At 41.7% G+C, this 21011-nt stretch overlaps 1 protein-coding gene and 1 long non-coding RNA gene across 4 annotated transcripts in view; one reads left to right on the forward strand and one right to left on the reverse strand.

Annotated features, from left to right (window-relative positions):
- The window catches only part of LOC120980985, a 47807-nt gene that overhangs the window by 16241 nt on the left and 10555 nt on the right, over positions 1–21011 (reverse strand). For both annotated transcript variants that reach the window (XR_005774599.1, XR_005774598.1), the window contains exons 2-4: positions 10643–10877; positions 8358–8466; positions 3458–3505 (exon numbers count right to left, since the gene is read on the reverse strand). This is a non-coding gene — a long non-coding RNA (uncharacterized LOC120980985). The remainder of the gene's footprint in view (positions 1–3457; positions 3506–8357; positions 8467–10642; positions 10878–21011) is intronic.
- The window catches only part of IRF7 (interferon regulatory factor 7), a 44496-nt gene that overhangs the window by 5156 nt on the left and 18329 nt on the right, over positions 1–21011 (forward strand). For both annotated transcript variants that reach the window (XR_005774597.1, XM_040410416.1), the window contains exons 2-8: positions 6933–7002; positions 8361–8511; positions 13234–13480; positions 14557–14654; positions 16350–16401; positions 17710–17901; positions 20723–20902. Coding sequence is in view for 1 of the 2 variants with exons in the window: in XM_040410416.1 (XP_040266350.1) it covers positions 6986–7002; positions 8361–8511; positions 13234–13480; positions 14557–14654; positions 16350–16401; positions 17710–17901; positions 20723–20902 (937 nt within the window). In the remaining variant the exon portion in view is untranslated. The remainder of the gene's footprint in view (positions 1–6932; positions 7003–8360; positions 8512–13233; positions 13481–14556; positions 14655–16349; positions 16402–17709; positions 17902–20722; positions 20903–21011) is intronic.

Consider the following 21011-nt stretch of genomic DNA (forward strand, 5'->3'; position numbering starts at 1 on the left):
AATTGTCATAGCCATAAAGAGGTAGTCCGGTCTCGCTGTTTCCATGGTGAGATGGGGCTAGGCGCCAACCGCAGGTGGCCAGGCTTATGTAAATTGTTGAGCATGCTTTTGCTCCACTGTTTCCATAAACTCCATTACAGTTAATGTCAGCCACGTAAACAGCATAGAAGAACAAGCTCCACTGCTTCCATAACCCGTAAATTACAGAGACAGCAAGAAACAGCATAGCTTTCTGTGTTGTGCTGATTGCGTAGCCCCTATTTACTGCCATGGAAGTTATGGAAACAGCCGGCCCGCTCGGGGGTTTCCGTAACCCCAGTCACCTGGGGTCGGCAGCTAGTCCAATCTCGCCAAGGAAAGGGCAAGATGGGATAACCCCCTTCACTTCCGTTAACATTCAATGCTCTGCCCTAGTTTAAAATGTAATTGTATGTAGGTAAATTATTATATAATATAGTAATTATAATAGGAGCTTTGCAGGAGAAGCTTCTGTTGTCTGGACCGCACATTCTCCTCGACGTGTCGTCTGGTTCAGCTTTTAAGATTCATGCAGAATGTCTTTTAACTGGAGCTACACTAGTCTCAGATGACTAATCTTGGGGGTCACAACTGCAACGGAAATGGACGAAGTTCTGGCTGGCCATGTAGTACTACATGGTGGTCTTTTAAAGGAATGACTGTCCAAGTAATATAGTAATATGTGGGTGTACCAGAGTGGGCCACTTTGGCCAACAGAGGGGACTTATTTTGGGGGTCACAACTGCAACAGAAATAGGTGAAGTTCTGGCTGGCCATGTAGTACTACATGGTGGCCATTCAAAGGAATGATTGTCCAAGTAATATGTGGGTGTACCAGAGTGAGCCACTTTGGCCAACAGAGGGGCGTCCTGAGCAAGTGAACCCCCCCAATTGACCATCAAATCCTCTTATTAAAAGACATAAGCCAAGCTGAAGTGTATAGTAGCACGTGTTCCATTTTTTTTCCACTATGCTGAATGGGATGATGCCATATAATTATGTTCTTAGGAGCGATCTTTTTCATTTGTGTATTAGTGAATCGGCCTGTAAGTATTGATGAGACATTTTGTCTTCAAAGAAACCAGGGAGTGTCTCATTGAGTTTTTTTTTTGTCCTTGTGCCAATATGACAGGTTAGTATGAGCCTTTACAAGAATGGGAGAGGCTGTAAAGGGAACAATTGGTACAATGTCTATTAAAGGGGTTGTCCCATGAAAAATATTCTACAGTTTTCAAACCAGCACCTGGATCTATATACTTTATGTAACGACATGTAATTAAAAATTTAGCATAGCCACTGAGTTATTCAATAAACTGTATCTGTATAGCGCCACCTGCTGTTTGTTTTTTCCTTATTTCTTTGTCCTGCTCACTAAGATGGCCGCACATGCTCAGTTGCATCCTTCAACTGCCTCCTGAGCTGTGATAGGGAGAGCTGAGCCACGCCCCCTGAGCTGCAGCAGAAACATGCAGAGTAATGAATGGGGAGATCTCTGGACCCATGTGAGGTACAGGGCTGGTTCTAGCTTTGTTAGAAAGAGATTGTCATGTACTATATGATTTTACATTTTTACATTTTTTACATTACATTTTTTACATTAGTCATGGGATAACTCCTTTAAATATGCAAAAACACTGCAACATTGCAATTAATATTGGGTAAATGGCTCAATTTTGGCAGAGACAATAATGTTGTTGTCTTAAAGGGGTTTTCCGAGATATTTTTATTGGTGAACTATCCTCAGGATAGGTCACCAATATCAGATCAGCAGGGGTCCGACACCAGGCACCCCCGCCGATCAGCTAATTGAAGAGAAGGCCGCGCACCGTGCAAGAGCAGCCTTCTCTTCACTGTTTACCTGCTCACGCAACGGTGAGCAGGTGTAATTACAAGCCGTCCTATCCACTTCTATGGGATGGCTCCTTCCTATACAAATGTATAGGAATGAGTCGTCTCATTGAAGTGAATGGGACTTGTAATTACGGCGAGCAGGTAAACAATGAAGAGAAGGCAGCACTTGCACAGTGTGCGGCCTTCTCTTCAATTAGCTGATTGGCAATAAGAATATCGTCATTTATCAAACTGGTGTAAAGTAGAAGTGGCTTAGTTGCCCATAGCAGCCAATCAGAGTCCACCTTTCATTTTTGACAGCTCCTTTGGAAAATGAAAGGAGGAATCTGATTGGTTGCTATGGGCAACTAAGCCAGTTCTACTTTACATCAGTTTGATAAATGACCCCACATATCTCTAATACAGTCCGGGCTGGTGTGAATATCAGGCCACTAGAGCCCATAGGGCTTGGGGGCCCATAGTTACCTGGGTAAATGCTCTATGCTTGTCAGTCTAAGGTGTAACCCTGCCCACCAAGGACTCACATACACCTAGAGCCAAATGTGAGGATCTCATAAGAATGGAAACATCATTAGAGATACCCCTTCACATTACTTAACCTGTTTGCTGGCACTGCGCCTGTACGTTCTCGGAGTAACATTTTACAGCTAATATACAGTAGTGATGAGCAGCAGGGGCTATGTTGCGATATTTCACAAATATTTGGGTGAATATTTGTCATATATTCGCAAATTCGAGATTATTTTCTTGATTGCGAAAAATCGGCAATGTAATATTTGCGTAATGCGTGCAAAATACAGGCGTGGGTCACTTTTGCTACATTTTCCAAACTGCTAGAAGTTTCCTGAGACTGGAGAAAATGGTTGGCACGGCAGAACATTACAATAGCTTTATATGCAGTTAGAGAGCTCTAATATATTCGCGATTGCGCTAATCGGCACTAATGAGGCGAATATTTTGGCGCAATACGTGAAACTTCACATTTTAGCAGGTCTGCATGTATGTATGGACAGCAGAAGCTATCACACTAAGTAACACCCTGCACTGCAACAGCTACACTGTATCAGGATATAACCTACACTATCTATATTATATATATAAGCTATCTAACTATCTATATACTGTAGTGTGGAAAGCACAGAGAACAGCAATGTCACTGCTCTCTCTCTCTCTCAGAACTTAAAAACTGTAGAAAATGGCTGCTGGGGAGGTTCTTATATAGTAAGGGGTAGGCAGCTTTCCTATTGGTTGCTAGGGATGTTGCTAAGCTCAGACAAAGACATTGCAGCCTTCTCATTGGCCCACAAGCAAGAAGGGAGGTTACTGATGAAAAAAAATCTAGAATATTCAAAATTACGAATAAATATCACTATATTGTAAATATTCGCAATTTCTCGAAGTGCCGATATTCGCAATTAACATTCGCGGTTCAAATATTTGCGCCCAACACTAATGTACAGTAGATGTCTGTATGTCCAAAGGTTAGTGAATTCCTGTACATAAGATAGCATTATCTTTTTTCCATTTCTTGCTGATCTTCTGTTCAGAATGCCACGGATACATTTATTATGTAATAATGTCCACTTACTGTGATATGTGTAAAGTAATGCGAGGGCAGGCTTTTACTGAGCCTCAACTGAAAAAAAGAAGAAAATACAAGGTTATAAACTCCACTTGGGAGAGACTTGTGGAGAAGAATAATGCAGGAGATTCATCAAAACTGGTGTAAAGTAGAACTGACTTAGATTCCACCTTTCATTTTTTGGAGCTCCAAAAGGATCAATCTGATTGGTTGGTCTCTCTGTAAGGGTATATTCACACGACCGTGCAGTGTTTTGCGGTCTGCAAGTTGCGGATCTGCAAAACACAGGTACCGGCCGTGTGCATTGCGCATTTTGCAAAACTCACAGGGCTGGCGCTACATAGAATATGTGAAAATTGTGGGGCCGCGGAACAGAACTACGGATGTGGACAGCACCCAGTACGCTGTCCGCATCTTTTGAGGCCCCATTGAAATGAATGAGTCTGCGCGATTGCGGAATGGAAGTGAACTCATTCATAAGGTCGTGTGAATGTACCCTAAAGGTGTGTTTACATACGAAAAATTTCACACGGGATTTCGGCACATACTCGGGGTATGTTCACACTCTGCCTTGATACAGATTTTGTACAGGTGCCCAGGATATTGGACAAACCCTTTTTTGAAGTCTCAGGAATATATATATATATGTACATGCATATACAGTACAGACCAAAAGTTTGGACACACCTTCTCATTCAAAGAGTTTTCTTTATTTCCATGACTATGAAGGCATCAAAACTATGAATTAACACATGTGGAATTATATACATAACAAACAAGTGTGAAACAACTGAAAATATGTCATATTCTAGGTTCTTCAAAGTAGCCACCTTTTGCTTTGATTACTGCTTTGCACACTCTTGGCATTCTCTTGATGAGCTTCAAGAGGTAGTCACCTGAAATGGTCTTCCAACAGTCTTGAAGGAGTTCCCAGAGATGCTTAGCACTTGTTGGTCCTTTTGCCTTCACTCTGCGGTCCAGCTCACCCCAAACCATCTCGATTGGGTTCAGGTCCGGTGACTGTGGAGGCCAGGTCATCTGGCGCAGCACCCCATCACTCTCCTTCATGGTCAAATAGCCCTTACTTTCAAAGTTTTCCCAATTTTTTGGCTGACTGACTGACCTTCATTTCTTAAAGTAATGATGGCCACTCGTTTTTCTTTACTTAGCTGCTTTTTTCTTGCCATAATACAAATTCTAACAGTCTATTCAGTAGGACTATCAGCTGTTTATCCACCTGACTTCTCCTCATCGCCACTGATGGTCCCAACCCCATTTATAAGGCAAGAAATCCCACTTATTAAAGCTGACAGGGCACACCTGTGAAGTGAAAACCATTTCAGGGGACTGCCTCTTGAAGCTCATCAAGAGAATGCCAAGAGTGTGCAAAGCAGTAATCAAAGCAAAAGGTGGCTACTTTGAAGAACCTAGAATATGACATATTTTCAGTTGTTTCACACTTGTTTGTTATGTATATAATCCCACATGTGTTAATTCATAGTTTTGATGCCTTCAGTGTGAATCTACCATTTTCATAGTCATGAAAATAAAGAAAATTCTTTGAATGAGAAGGTGTGTCCAAACTTTTGGTCTGTACTGTATGTGTGTATGTGGGAACATGCTTGTGTCTGTATATAGACATGTGTGTACATATGTGTATATACAGTATGTATAAGTGGACATGCATGAATATAGCATACAGCATAAGGTTATACGTTTGCTTGAGTATGTGACATATGTGTGAATGATGCCATCCTACACACTATCCTGTTTTCGATTATTATTATTTATTATTATATTTATAATAATTTATATTAAAATTATGAATTATAAATATTTATTTATAATATTGTTATTATTTCTTTGATGTACTACTCTGATCTTAGGCCATGTCTCAGGATCGTAGCTGTCACAAATGTGACTGCCTGCATATATCTGTAAGCACAGGAACTGTGTGTGTATAGTTATTACAGTAGACCCCTAACCATGGACAGCATGAAATACAGATAGGCTTCCACATGGGCTCCAGGATTATGATGCGGTGGTCACGGGGAGAAGAGTCCACTGGTCGGATACACTCTGACTTGTCCCCACCCAGCTCACTTAGATTTCACATGTCTTTCCTTACACAAAGAGAGAGTAATACATAGTTCATTGTAATGAGGGAGACTGTCAGTATTTCATGTTGTCTGTGGTTAGATTTGCATGAATTTGCTGATGGGTTCCCTTTAAAAGGAAGTGTCAGTCTATATTTTTTTGTGGTCAGTGTGAAATTTCAGAATTTAATTTTGCATCCAGAAAAACATGTTATATTACAAAATCTATTTGATTTTAGTAAAATAAAATGGAAAAAAAAGTTTGAGTATAGAATAAATTTTAGAGTTATGATGAATTCACATGTGGCAGATTTTTTATTTTTTATTTCTGTGACTGACCAATTCATTTAAATGGGGTTTGCAGACAACCATGTACTTGCTGCAGAAACAACCCCACTCAAATGAACAAATCTGCTACATGTGAATTTGCTCTAAATAAGACAGCCAGTCATATTTAGGGCTCTTCAGCGCCACCTAGAGCATACCAGGTGAGTCATTCACATCAACAGTACTATATTGTCGCACACTGGTTCCTTATCTGTTTCTGAGTTGCAGTTCTACAGACATGACTTCTTGATAGTTTGTCCAGTGGATACAATTCACAAAACTGGGTCATTGCAATGTCGCCGCTGCTCAGGATTAATTCCAGATGAGCGGTGGATTCATAAAGGCATAAGTTTCACTTAATTGCAGACTTCAATACAGACTACGCTTTTCGCGTTTGGACTGAATATTTTGTCAGGTCTACTTGATAGTTTTAAATGGTTGCTTATTGTTGTTTTCAATGTTACATTGTTTCATATGTAATTTTAATTTAACCTCAAAGCGTAGCTGAGTTAAAAAAAAAAAAAGTTTGCATAATGGCTGTGCATCTTTGTACAAACATAACTGTGAAGGAACTGGTGTTTTTGGGTCTTCCCTAAAGTTTTTTTCAGCCATATCATTTCCTGTTTCAGCTGCACAGCTATATGCATTACACTTAAAAGCTGCACAGCTAGATGCATTTCACTCAACAGCACTGTACTGTTGTGACGTGCTTTCCTCTACTTCTCACTATGTTTGCTTTCAGCTCTGTAGCTCACATAACAAAAGTCGTGTAAAGGTGGAATCTGATTGGTTGCTATGGGCAATTCCCATTTCCTCTCAGCTGTCTTCTGAGTCTCTGTTACTAAGGATGGATCTTGCCTGACAATAGGCAGTGGACTGCAAATTAGGTGGAAGTCAGACCCCTAGTGGCCATGACTTTACTGCTTTTTTTTCAGGTGGATGTACCGTAAGTAGATTTTTGCAATGAAGTGATTAAGAAATTTGCTATTTACACCACTGTCTATTAAATGAAATGAAATTGGGTGAAAGTACAGTGACTCTAATTTTTTCTATTTTAGATATTGTTTGCTTTCTTAGACTCTAATCGGATACTACATATACAAACAGGAAAATGCCCAGGAGGGAAAGGTAATGGAAGACATTTTCAGTAACCAAGTGTTCCCCTTGTGATCAATCAGTACTTAGGAAATAGTGGATAGTATATATTCAAATTCTTTTAATTATTGCAAAAAATAATGCCCCAAATTACAATGATTCATGTAGTATTTAGTAGTTTAGTAAGGACACAGATCTGTGAAATCTAGGGTAAACAACCAGCGGCCCAAGGGCCACATGCAGCCTCCAAAGCAATTCTGTTTGGCCGTCAACCATCTGCTCACAGACATTCTTGGGGATGGCTGCTTACAAGTGTTTTCCATGATACACATAGTTCGGGGGCAGGTAAATGCTAATGGTGTACTGTGTGGCTAATTTGGGACCCCCATATATTGACAGAATGGGGGTCTGACCCCTGTGTGGCACCCCAGAAAGGAATATTTGAGGTGGCCGTGCACACATGCTGCGTATGGGAGAGTAGCGGAACACTCGGCTGTTTCAGCAACACACATAATCTACCACGGAGGCAGCCGCAGGCATGGTCTCTTCCTTTCTGGAGTGACAAGGAGGAAGAGAAGGAGGACCAGAATCCCCCATAGGTGGAAGTCTCAGAAGTAGAAGCACCTATCAGACATTTATGGCATATACTTTCGACCTGCCATAAATGTCTCAGATAGTAATGCCCCTTAAAGTTTTTGTGCGGCCCGTGGGATTGGCCATTATGACAGTGTTGTCTTTGGACCAGAAAAAGTTGTGCCCCCCATATTAGATGGTTAAATTTCTGTATGGCAAGGTGCCGATATGGGGTGCGAGTTGAAGGATTTCCCAGGCTCATCCAATCCAATTGGAGTGAATGTAAGATTCAGTCTTGCTGTCTCTGGCAGATTTTCTCTGAAGAAATGTATGAATTTTACGGGTTTGGGCAAGATAGACCTTCATCCACAAGACAGTATCTGATCAGTATGGCTCCAACCGCTGGGGGCTCCACCAATCACAAGAACAGCGATCTTGAGTTCCTGGAATGAATGAAGTGTTGGTGGAGCATATGCCATGATTCATTCTTCTCTATGGGACTGCTAGAGATAGCCCTGCATTGTACACAGCTAGTATCTCCTGGAGTCCCATAGAGAATGCATGGCTCGGCAGTGCACACATGCTCAAATCAACCTCCTTCTCACTATGGTTATGTCAGTGAGGGGAACAGGACACTCGGGACCCCTGTTCTTATGGTCTGTAGCCCTCAGCCTGTGGGTAGGTGATCAATGTAGGAAACTAGGTATAATGCCTTCACTCTACAGTTTCTCTTGTGTGTCTATATACAGATTACATATTGTACACTGTCACTATATTATATTAATGTATCATTTTTATATTATGTTGCCACAAACCAGAGAACTCTTTGGCCCTTGGCTAATTCGACAGATCAACAGCAACAAATTTGAAGGTGTTCGGTGGTTGGACGAAAGTCGAACATTATTCCGCGTGCCATGGAAGCACCTTAATATGAGAAATGCAGATGAGAGGGATTATGGGATATTCAAGGCAAGTGGAAAAATTCTGCATTTTTAACAATCTGAATTTTTATGATAGTAACTTGCAGGATAGCAGGCTGAACTGGATGGACAGATGTCTTTTTCAGCCTTACAAACTATTGGGGTCATTTATCAAACTGGTGTACAGTAGAACTGGCTTAGTTGCCCATAGCAACCAATCAGATTCCACCTTTCATTTTTGACAGCTCTTTGAAAAGTGGAATCTGATTGGTTGCTATGGGCAACTAAGCCAGTTCTACTGAACACCAGTTTAATATATTAGGCATATTTTAAGCGCAGATTGCAATCCACAACTTTTCCCTGCTCACGCCAGGTCTAAAAAAGTGGGCATGGAGTGGGTGGGAAGGGGACGGGCCAGCAGGCCTGTCTCATTCATCATTTCCTATGCCTGGTTTTGGCGTAGAAAATGGTCTAAATTTAAGACAGCTCGGAAGTTGGCTTACATTTAGAAGCGCTGCTGAATGGCTGAAGTTGAATAGAGGCTGGTGGAGAGGAACAGCCTGCTAGAGTTCACTGGATCCGGCCTAGCTGGATACTGACATTCACCGCCGGAGCCCTTTGACTATAATGGGATCCGTACGTCTTCCAGCATGAGTGCCAGGTTTCAGTAGGATAAAAACCAGTGCATGCAGACATAACTGCTCAGATATAACCAATTATTGACATCCCCTGACTAAACACAGTAAGGCCCCTTTCACTCGAGCGTGACGGATTACGGTAGGTCTGGATGCATTCAGGGTGCGTTCAATCAAAATCGCACCATTTTGCAATCAAGTTCAGTCAGTTTTGTCTGCGGTTGCGTTGAGTTGTTCAGTTTTTTCTGCGGGTGTGCAATGCGTTTTGAAGCTTTTTTCACGTGATAAAAAACTGAAGGTTTACAAACATCTCCTAGCAACCATCAGTGAAAAACGCATTGGATCCGCACTTGCTTCTGTAAGCAATACGTTTTTCACTGAAGCCCAATTCACTTCTATGCCTGAAAAACGCAGAATATAGAACATGCTGCGATTTTCACGCAACGCTGAAGTGATGCATGAAAAATAACGCTCATGTACACAGACCCATTGAAATGAATGGGTCAGGATTCAGTGCGGGTGCAATGCGTTCACATCACGCATTGCACCTGCGCGGAAAACTCGCTCGTGTGAAAGGGGCCTAAATGTAGCATTTCTGAGCTGTCTTTTCGGAGGGTCTCTACCCTTACAGTACAAGTGAGTTTCAGAAACATTTCCAAAACCAGCTTATAATTCTGAATTTCAGATAATCTTGCATCATGGTCAATTACATTCTCTATACACCTTTGCAACCAATTTTGCTTTTTTGTTCCGATGCATCCAATATAAAAAAAAATGAAACAAGTATTCAAATCATTTTGTGTTTACAACTCCTATGAAGACCTGTATGTTTCCATGGCAACAGACTACAAGCAAGCTCTGTGTAGTCTGATCCTAAAGTCATACTCCCTGCCATCTGTCCTCCAGATTTTGTTACATGGGGTAGGTTAGCAAAATGTAAAGGACAGATGGAAGGGACTATGAGTGTGGGATTAGGCTGCACAAAGTGTACTTGTAGTTTGTTACCATGAAGGCACATAGCTCTCTAAAAGCTGTAGACACAAGACCATTTGTAAACTTGTTTTATTTCTTATTTTAGATGCACTGGAGCTATTAAAGGAAGTTGCTGTATAACTCCCTTTTTTACCTTTTCTATTAAAACAAGCAGGGATTTGATCACCCATGTATATTGTGTGTTGTGTGTTGACTTTTGACGGGATGGTGGCAACTATAAGTGAAGACTTATAATCAAAATTTTCTCGTATAAAATATGGATTATGGATGTTACTAGGAGAGTTTAAATATATAGACAGTATGGGGGATATTTATCAAAACTGGTTTAAAAGAAAATTGGCTTACTTACCCATAACAGCCAATCAGATTCCATCTGATTTCCCAAAGGAGCTCTGAAAAATGAAAGGTGGAATCTGGTTGCTACATTTTCCCCTATGTGTTCATTAGCTGCCCATTGACATCAATCCTATTATGACAATTGCGCAGCGGCTGTGCAGCAGGGCCGCGCATGAGTGCGGGTGACTAGATGGGTGTAGTAGTAGTTGTACTCACGGTTTTGAAGCTCCCTGGGCCGGCGTGCAGTGATAGGAAGGGCACACCATTTCTTCCCATTCGGGGCACACTCCGGTTCTTTGGTCCTCCTGCCTGATGATGGTTGAGGTGTCCTTGATGGTGCAGGTTTTAAGGTGCAAGGCAGGGTTCTGGTTGTTTCGATATCAACATCTTGCAGTGTAAATTTAGTGCAGGAAGCAATGGGTAGACACCGGTGCAGCAAAATAATTCTATACTGAAGGATGCAAATGTAGACAGGTCATAACAGATCTTACTTGCAATGGACCAGCTGATGTTACACAGAAATCCAGTATCCTCAGAGATCACAGTTCTCAGTCAAAAAATGTCTCTCTATAGTAGATGGAGCAATCCTTCTTACTCTGCACTTCACTAGCCGACTCATGTGGGGTGTACTACTCTACGTTTAGACACAATCTTGCAACCCAGGGGGCATTCCCCTCAACAGTAGGCATAACTCTTCCGCTACATTCTTTGGACAGATTGCTTATCCACATTTCCACTTTGGGATGTGGAAGTGTACAACAGTTGGGCCAAACTGTGTAGTGTACTGAGGCACTGGAGGTTCCTGCTGAACACAGTTGCTCTAGGAGTCCATTGGAGACTGGTTACTTCTACAGGTCTTTCCCTACACTTCTCTGACATCTCTGGTCCACTTTCTGTAGGTGTTCTGGCTCTATCTTGGGTGGATGCAGGTCCAGAATGAGCTGGCCTTTCAGCTTCACATTTTCTCATCTGCTTCATCTCTTTAGCCCTTACTAGCCTGGACTGCAAACGGAATAGACTGACTCTATAATGTTATGCCCTCTTTTATATAGAGGATGACACCGGCCTCCATCTAGTGTTGGCTAAAAATATGGCTGGTTACTACAGGGAGTGCAGAATTATTAGGCAAGTTGTATTTTTGAGGATTAATTTTATTATTGAACAACAACCATGTTCTCAATGAACCCAAAAAACTCATTAATATCAAAGCTGAATATTTTTGGAAGTAGTTTTTAGTTTGTTTTTAGTTTTAGCTATTTTAGGGGGATATCTGTGTGTGCAGGTGACTATTACTGTGCATGATTATTAGGCAACTTAACAAAAAACAAATATATACCCATTTCAATTATTTATTTTTACCAGTGAAACCAATATAACATCTCAACATTCACAAATATACATTTCTGACATTCAAAAACAAAACAAAAACAAATCAGTGACCAATATAGCCACCTTTCTTTGCAAGGACACTCAAAAGCCTGCCATCCATGGATTCTGTCAGTGTTTTGATCTGTTCACCATCAACATTGCGTGCAGCAGCAACCACAGCCTCCCAGACACTGTTCAGAGAGGTGTACTGTTTTCCCTCCTTGTAAATCTCACATTTGATGATGGACCACAGGTTCTCAATGGGGTTCAGATCAGGTGAACAAGGAGGCCATGTCATTAGATTTTCTTCTTTTATACCCTTTCTTGCCAGCCACGCTGTGGAGTACTTGGACGCGTGTGATGGAGCATTGTCCTGCATGAAAATCATGTTTTTCTTGAAGGATGCAGACTTCTTCCTGTACCACTGCTTGAAGAAGGTGTCTTCCAGAAACTGGCAGTAGGACTGGGAGTTGAGCTTGACTCCATCCTCAACCCGAAAAGGCCCCACAAGCTCATCTTTGATGATACCAGCCCAAACCAGTACTCCACCTCCACCTTGCTGGCGTCTGAGTCGGACTGGAGCTCTCTGCCCTTTACCAATCCAGCCACGGGCCCATCCATCTGGCCCATCAAGACTCACTCTCATTTCATCAGTCCATAAAACCTTAGAAAAATCAGTCTTGAGATATTTCTTGGCCCAGTCTTGACGTTTCAGCTTGTGTGTCTTGTTCAGTGGTGGTCGTCTTTCAGCCTTTCTTACCTTGGCCATGTCTCTGAGTATTGCACACCTTGTGCTTTTGGGCACTCCAGTGATGTTGCAGCTCTGAAATATGGCCAAACTGGTGGCAAGTGGCATCTTGGCAGCTGCACGCTTGACTTTTCTCAGTTCATGGGCAGTTATTTTGCGCCTTGGTTTTTCCACACGCTTCTTGCGACCCTGTTGACTATTTTGAATGAAACGCTTGATTGTTCGATGATCACGCTTCAGAAGCTTTGCAATTTTAAGAGTGCTGCATCCCTCTGCAAGATATCTCACTATTTTTGACTTTTCTGAGCCTGTCAAGTCCTTCTTTTGACCCATTTTGCCAAAGGAAAGGAAGTTGCCTAATAATTATGCACACCTAATATAGGGTGTTGATGTCATTAGACCACACCCTTTCTCATTACAGAGATGCACATCACCTAATATGCTTAATTGGTAGTAGGCTTTCGAGCCTATACAGCTTGGAGTAAGACAACATGCATAAAGAGGATGATGTGGTCAAAATACTCATTTGCCTAATAATTCTGCGCACACTCTACTATGTGCTCATATAATACAATAAGTTTACAGTAAATGCATTTTGAGCTTTGCAATATACTGCAACCTTTGCGAGCAGGATGCTGCGTTTACGTATATTCTTTTGTACATGTTTTTTTTTTTTTTTTTTTTTTTTCAGGCTTGGGCTATTTGCAGTGGAAAGTATCATCCAGATTTTGAGGAGCCCCCTACTTGGAAAACAAATTTCCGTTGTGCCCTAAATCAGGTGCTATACCGCAACACTAAAATGTTCTCTGAAAGGGAAGATAATTCAAGTGACCAAAGAGATCCTCATAAAATATATAGGTTCCATGGCGCTCATGAGGATCTGCCTGCATCAAATCCAATAGCCGCCACCTTCAATGAAACCCCTAATAATCCAGAAGGTATGAAGCTTACTCCAATTAAGGATATCCAAATGTAAACATGTTGTCTACCTATGCAGACTCCTTTATTATAGCAATGTATCAGGGGCATAGTTGGGCGCAGCTGGTGTCTGGGGGCCCAATAGTCTGTCTGCCACATAAATGGCAAATGATAGGCCTGGAGCACTGTTCTGCTTCACTTCTCAAGACCTGTTTATTGGGTGCATGCGCATTGAAATGAGTTGTGCCGTCCATTATGCATGCACCTTATGCCACTGGAGATGAGCCCTAGACCTATAAGTTAGATTTTTATTTGCTATACTTTACAGGGATGGACGGGTTAGAAATGGGCAGGGTTGGGACCTTAAAGGGCATCAGTCAGCAAATTTGTACCTATGAAACTGGCTGACCTGTTACATGTGCGCTTGGCAGCTGAAGACATCTGTGTTGGTCCCATGTTCATATGTGCCTGCATTGCCGAAAAACATGATGTTTTAATATATGAAAATTAGCCTCTAGGAACAACGAGGGCATTACCGTTACACCTATAGGATCAGCTCTTCCTGCAAGTTCCATCCCCTCTGCACTTTGATTGACAGGGCCAGGCAGTGATGATGTTTACACTGCCGGCCCTGTCAATCAAAGGTCTGAGGGCACAGCAGTTGCAGAGAGAACAGAACCTCTAGGTGTAATGGCAACGCCCCCGTTGCTCCTAGAGGCTCATTTGCATATATTGAAACATCATTTTTCTCAGCAATGCGGGCACATATGAACATGGGACCAACACAGATGCCTTCAGCTGCCAAGCGCACATGGTACAGGTCAGCTATTGTCATAGGCACAAATCTGCTGACAGATGCCGTTTAAACCCCAGCTGCAGAGCTTAATGCTGGTGGTCTAGTGGACCCAAACTAGGTGACAGGTTCCTTTTTAGTAGAGCATTTTAAGTGACCTGCTGGGAGTTGTGAGTTGGAGACCTGTGGGTTTGCAGACACAGCGGTGGAAAGCTTGGTTCATGGCTCCTTACTGGCTTTAAAATTTACTACCTGCTGAATTGTGAGATCATGTCTAAATGTCTATACCTTTTTGTCTGGCAGAGCAAAGTCTTCTCGATGAGTTAAACGATGAAGACTACACACTAGACATAAGTCCGAATTCTGTACTGGATGCCCCATTTTCCAGTCCTGAGGAATCGGTGCGTAAAGTGGTTTATGAGATATAAAGAATACAATTTATATATACTGTGTTTCTAATTGCTTAGCTACACTTTGTGGCACATCTATCATAGAGTCAGACTGCGTTCCTCATGAGAGGGAGCCTGGCACTTAACTGTTCACCTTGCTTCCTTTTACATAAAGTACTTGTAGCTGCCACTTTGGGAGACTCACTACTTACAAATCCCATTTAATCCAATGCTAGCTTTATAAATCTATATGCAGTTAGCTCACCCTGGTGGTTACTGCAGACAACCAGACTTTTATCATTAAGCAAACAAATGTTGATCTGGTATAACAGGTCATCCTATCATCATACCTCCCAAGTGTCCCTCTTTAAAAGTGATAGTCCCTACTTTTGACCATAAGTCCCTATTTACTCCTTAAAGGGGTTGTGTCATGAAGCATATTCATAGAATCATAGAATGTGGCGGCAGATAAGAACCATTTGGCCCATCTAGTCTGCCCAATATACTGAATACTATGAATAGCCCCTGGCCCTATCTTATATGAAGGATGGCCTTATGCCTATCCCATGCATGCTTAAACTCCTCCACTGTATTTGCAGCTACCACTTCTGCAGGAAGGCTATTCCATGCATCCACTACTCTCTCAGTAAAGTAATACTTCTTGATATTACTTTTAAACCTTTGCCCCTCTAATTTAAAACTATGTCCTCTAGTAGCAGTTTTTCTTCTTTTAAATATTTTCTCCTCTTTTACCGTGTTGATTCACTTTATGTATTTTAAAGTTTCTATCATATCCCCTCTGTCTCGTCTTTCTTCCAAGCTATACATGTTAAGGTCCTTTAATCTTTCCTGGTAAGTTTTATCCTGCAATCCATGTACCAGTTTAGTAGCGCTTCTCTGAACTCTCTCCAAAGTATCAATATCCTTCTGGAGATATGGTCTCCAGTACTGAGCACAATACTCCAAATGAGGTCTCACTAGTGCTCTGTAGAGTGGCATGAGCACCTCCCTCTTTCTACTGGTAATTCCTCTCCCTATACACCCAAGCATTCTGCTAGCATTTCCTGCTGCTCTATGACATTGTCTGCCTACCTTTAAGTCTTCTGAAATAATGACCCCTAAATCCCTTTCCTCAGATACTGAGGTTAGGACTGTATCACTGATTTTATATTTTGCTCTTGGGTTTTTACGCCCCAGGTGCATTATTCTAAATTTTTTAAACCAGCACCTGGATCTGAATACTTTTGTAATTGCATGAAATTAAATATTCAGTATAGCCAGTGAGCTATTCAATAAACCATATCTGTATAGCGCCACCTTGCTGTGTGTTCTTTTCTTTTTCTTGGGGGCTCACTGAGCAGGTCGCACATGCTCAGTTTAAATCTTCAACTGCCACCAGCCATATGTTCTGTTAGAAGCTGTGGATTGGATTGGATTCAAGAGAAGTCTATATTCAGAAGGTCTTTCCTAATATTAAGAAAAAAAACTATAAAAAATAGCATAAGCAAATGGATTTCTTACATAATGAACCATAAGTGCCCTTCTTTGGTGGAAGATAAGTGTATTAGTATTCCATGTGTAACCTGCTTTCTATGTGCAATATTCTATGTTTATTTCATTTGACATATAGTTATAATTTACAGATTTTGGTTGTGGTGTGAAGCTGTTATACGGATTCTAAAACATGTTTACTGTCTTATATATTAGGAAGTCATTGCTGAGCTAATGAGAAATATTTTGCTGGAGCCAACAGAAAACAGTAAGTCAGAGGTCTCATGCATCTAATACTTGTCTCTTATAGTGTAATTAGTGAACAAAATTCAATATGTTGTATAGTTCAGCTATGAGCTTTGCAGACTGGGATATCAGACTTAGGCCTCATGCACATGGCCGTGCCGTTTTTTGCGGTCCGCAAACCGCGGATCCGCAAAAAAACGGAAGCCGTCTGTGTTGCCTTCCGCAATTTGCGGAACGGAAAGGGCGTCGGCAATATAAATGCCTATTCTTGTCCGCAAAGCACGGACAAGAATAGGACATGTCATATTTTTTTAACGGGGCCGCGGAACGGAGCAACAGAGTACTGTCCGCATCTTTTGCGGCCCCATTGAAGTGAATGGGTCCGCATCCGAGCCGCCAAAACGGCGGCTCGGATGCGGACCCAAACAACGGTCGTGTGCATGAGGCCTTATACTCACATTTTATACAGGTTTGTCCCTATGACACTAGCTGACCTGTTACATGTGCACTTGGCAGCTGAAGGCATCTGTGTTGGTCCCATGTTCATACTGTATGTGCCCGCATTGTTGAGAAAACTGATGTTTTAATATATGCAAATTAGCCTCTAGGAGCAATGGGGGTGTTGCCATTACACCTAGAGGCTCAGCTCTCTTTGCAACTGCTGTGCTCTCTGCACTTTGATTGACAGGGCCAGGCATGAGAAAACATAATCACTCCTGGTCCTGTTGATTACAGTGCATAGGGAACGGTAGCTGCAGAGAGAGCAGAGCCTCTAGGTGTAATGGTAATGCCCCCATTGCTCCTAGAGGCTCATTTGCATATATTAAAACATCATGTTTCTCAGTAATGCGGACACATATGAACATGGGACCAACACAGATGTCTTCAGCTGCCAAGTGCACATGTAACAGGTCAGCCAGTGTCATAGGGACAAATCTTCTGACTGATGCCCTTTAAATGAACAGATCTTTAGTGTGATTGCATTAATAGTTGGTGAATGAGTGAATATACACACACGTGTGTTTTATGGATGTATGACCTATCCTTGAAGAGAATATATAGTCAGAAAAAGCCCTCTGCACAGAGCATGCCCACAACACTTCCCCATGGAAGTCAATAAGCTGAAATAAAAGCAATAATAAGGGGATACATTCCCATTATCTGCTGCAACTGTGTAGCAATTGTACAGAAAACAGCATACTCTCTAGGTCAAGTTCTGTTGCCAAATGTTAAATCTTAAAAAATATATCTTAAAAAAAAAAGGTACGTACATTCTGATAGATTCATGAAAACTAGTAGAAAAATCACACATGTCTTTATATTTGTACAGGCATACAGCAAGTACTAAACCTCTCACAGGACGAGTATCCTCAAGGTGACCCACACGTGGATCAGGTTTTCAAACAGTCCACACATGAGCAGTGGGCAAATTCACAATTGATGGAATCGCATGTTGTTAATGGCCATGAGCAAACCCCCCACGAGGAGCCGTCCATCCATATTCCAGTATTTCGTCAGCAATGTGAGTACTGTATAGGGAGAAAGTGGGCATGGATTGGGTAGGCCTTCCACCTTCCGCCATAGTTATAAAACCTGTATTGTTAAAGGGGTTGTCCAGCCAGTACATATTGTTCAACCAGTACATAATGATGACCTATCCTCAGAATAGGTCATCACTATCTTATGGGTGGGGTTTGACTCCCGGCACCCCGGCCGATCAGCTGTATGAAGAGGAGGTGGCAGGTCATCTGGAAGTCTCGGCGGTGCAGTGTAATTACAAGTCCTTGTTCCATTCACTTGAAAGGTATGAGCGCTTGTGATTACACTGCGTAGCCGCTGCAAGTGTGACGACAAGCAGTGTGATCTTGAAGAGGAAGCAGTCCTTGTACGAGTGCCGACTCCTTTTCATACAGCTGATCGGTGGGGGTGCCGGGTGTCAGACACCCACCGATCAGGTATTGATGACCTATCCTTAGAATAGGTCATCAATATATACTGGCTGAACAACCCTCTTTAAATCCCATGTAACAAAATTTAACAGGATATCTGTTTGCCAGACATTTTTAAAGGGAACCTGTCACAATGAAAATGCAAAGCAGATTGCAGGCAACATGTTAAAGAGAAGGAGGAGCTGAGCAGATTAATATACAGTGCATTCGGAAAGTCACATCCTTTCCCTGTTTTCATATTTTATTATGTTGCGCCTTGCACTAAAATAAAGAAATGGGGGGCATTTATCAAACTGGTGTAAAGTAGAACTGTCTTAGTTACCCATAGCAACCAATCAGATTTCACCTTTCATTTTTCAAAGGAGCAGTCAAAAATGAAAGGTGTCTTCTGATTGGTTGCTATGAGCAACTAAGCCAGTTCTACTTTTCACCAGTTTGATTAATGACCACACAAGTTTTTCCCCATCAGTCTGCACTAAATACCCCATAATGAGAAAGTGAAGAAAGAGAGGGAGATTTAACAAAACTGGCGTAAAGGCAACCTGGTTTAGTTGCCCATGGCAACCAATCAGATTCCACCTTTCATTTTTCAGAGTTTCTCTGGAAAATGAAAGGAGGAATCTGATTGGTTCATATGTGCAATTAAGCCAGTTCTACTTTACACCAGTTGATAAATCTCCCCCAAAATAAATTGCTAATTTACTGAAAGGAAAAGCTAAAATCTCAATGCTTTGTTTAAGTACCTTTGGCAGTTATTACAGCCTCCAGTCTTGGGTATGATTCCAGAAGGTTTGCACATCTGGATATGGGGATTTTTTTGCCATTCTAGTCTGCAGATCCTCTCAGGCTCTGTCAAGTTGGATGGGGACCGTCGGTGGGCAGCCATTTTCAGACCTCTACATGAAATGATCTATTGGGTTTAAGTCAGGCTCTGGCTGGGTCCTTCAGGGACATTCACAAAGTTCTCCCTAAGCCCCTCCTGCATTGTCCTGGCTGTGTGCTTAGGGTCATTTGTCTTGTTGGAAGACGAACCTTCGGCCCAGTCTGTGGTTGAGAGCACTTTGGATCAGGTTTTCAGTAAAAAGATCTCTGTAAGTTAGTCCACTCAGCTTTTCATAAACCCTGACCAGTCTCCCTGTCCTAGCTGCTAAAAAACAGTTCCACAGCATGATGCTGCCACCACCATGCTTCACTGTAGGGATGGTATTGTGCAGGTGATGAGCAGTGGTTTCCTCCAGACAAGCGCTTAAATTAAGGTCAGACAGTTCAATCTTGGTTTCATAAGACCAGAGAAATTTATTTATCACAGTCTGAGAGTCTTTTAGGTGCTTTTTTGCAAACTCCAGATGGGTTTTCATGTGTCTTTTACTGAAGCAGAGGCTTTTTATGGCCTTTTTAAAGCCCATATTGGTAGAGTGCTGCAATGATTGTTGACTTTCTTAAAGTTTCTCCTATCTGCACACAGGATCTTGGAAGCTCAGCCAGAGTGACCATTGGGTTCTGATTAGTTTGGTGGGGCGGCCAGCTCTAGGAAGAGTCCTGGTTGCTTCAAACGTCTTCCATTTAAGAATTCTCGAGACCTCTATGCCATGTGGTACTTTTAGTGCAGTAGAAATGTTTCTGTTTCCTTATCCAGATCTGTGCCACCACACACTCCTGTCTCTAATCTCTACAGGCAGTTCTTTCCTCGTCATCACTTGGTTTTTGCACTGATATGCATTATCAGCTGTGAGACCTCATATAGACAGGGCTGTGTCTTTCCAAATCATATCCAGTCTACTGAATTTACCACAAGTGGACTCCAGTCAAGATGTAGAAACATCTCAAAGATGGTCAAGAGAAATGAGAGGCCCCAGAGCTAAATGTCAAGTGTCATAGCAAAGGGTCTGAATGCTTATGGAAAATTTGAGTTTTTCCTTTTTAATAAATTTGCTAACTTTATAAGATTCGGTTTTCACTTTCTCATTATGGGGTATTGAGTGCAGATTGGTGGGGACGCTTGATTTTTTAAAAATGTTAGTCTAAAGACTTTAATTGCATTGCTTAGTTTTGTGGGTAAACCATTTAGTATAATCTTTAACTTATTCATTTAAATCTTTTTTTATCTGTGCTTAGAAATCATGTGAGCGGTCCTGCTTAGTGAGTGTGTTAGTCTCTGAATAGGACCGGCCACATGACTCCTAAGCATAGATTTGATAAATAGCATAGACCTACTCTATAACATGCTGCCTGCAGATTGTGCTTTATTTCATGGTGACAGGTTCTCTTTAATTGTTAATTTACTTCAACAAAATCTACAAATTTAAAAACTTTCTATTCATTCCTGATACCAGACACAGTCATAAAGCAAGCACAATGTTGTGTTGTAACTCACACTACCACCTTATTTTACAGGTGAACAATACCAAATGTGTAACATTTATCCGAATGGATACCCACAAAATATGGCTGTGAACCATTTCTTCCAACAGATGTCTGCGCTCTCACATTTCCAACAACCACCAGTTCTTAATGGTTTGGTTTCAGGACTGCATGAGCCTCCAGTCATTCAACATAATGGATACCAACAAGCGAGTGAGTTGCACCCAAGTCTCCTATTAGTGATACAATTACTAGTTAATATAGTATCCACACCAAATTTGCGAGGAAATCCGTAAAGGCACGACCAGACGGTCTGGATTCC

This window comes from Bufo bufo, chromosome 10, assembly GCF_905171765.1.
Source record: "Bufo bufo chromosome 10, aBufBuf1.1, whole genome shotgun sequence".
Lineage (NCBI taxonomy): Eukaryota > Metazoa > Chordata > Amphibia > Anura > Bufonidae > Bufo > Bufo bufo.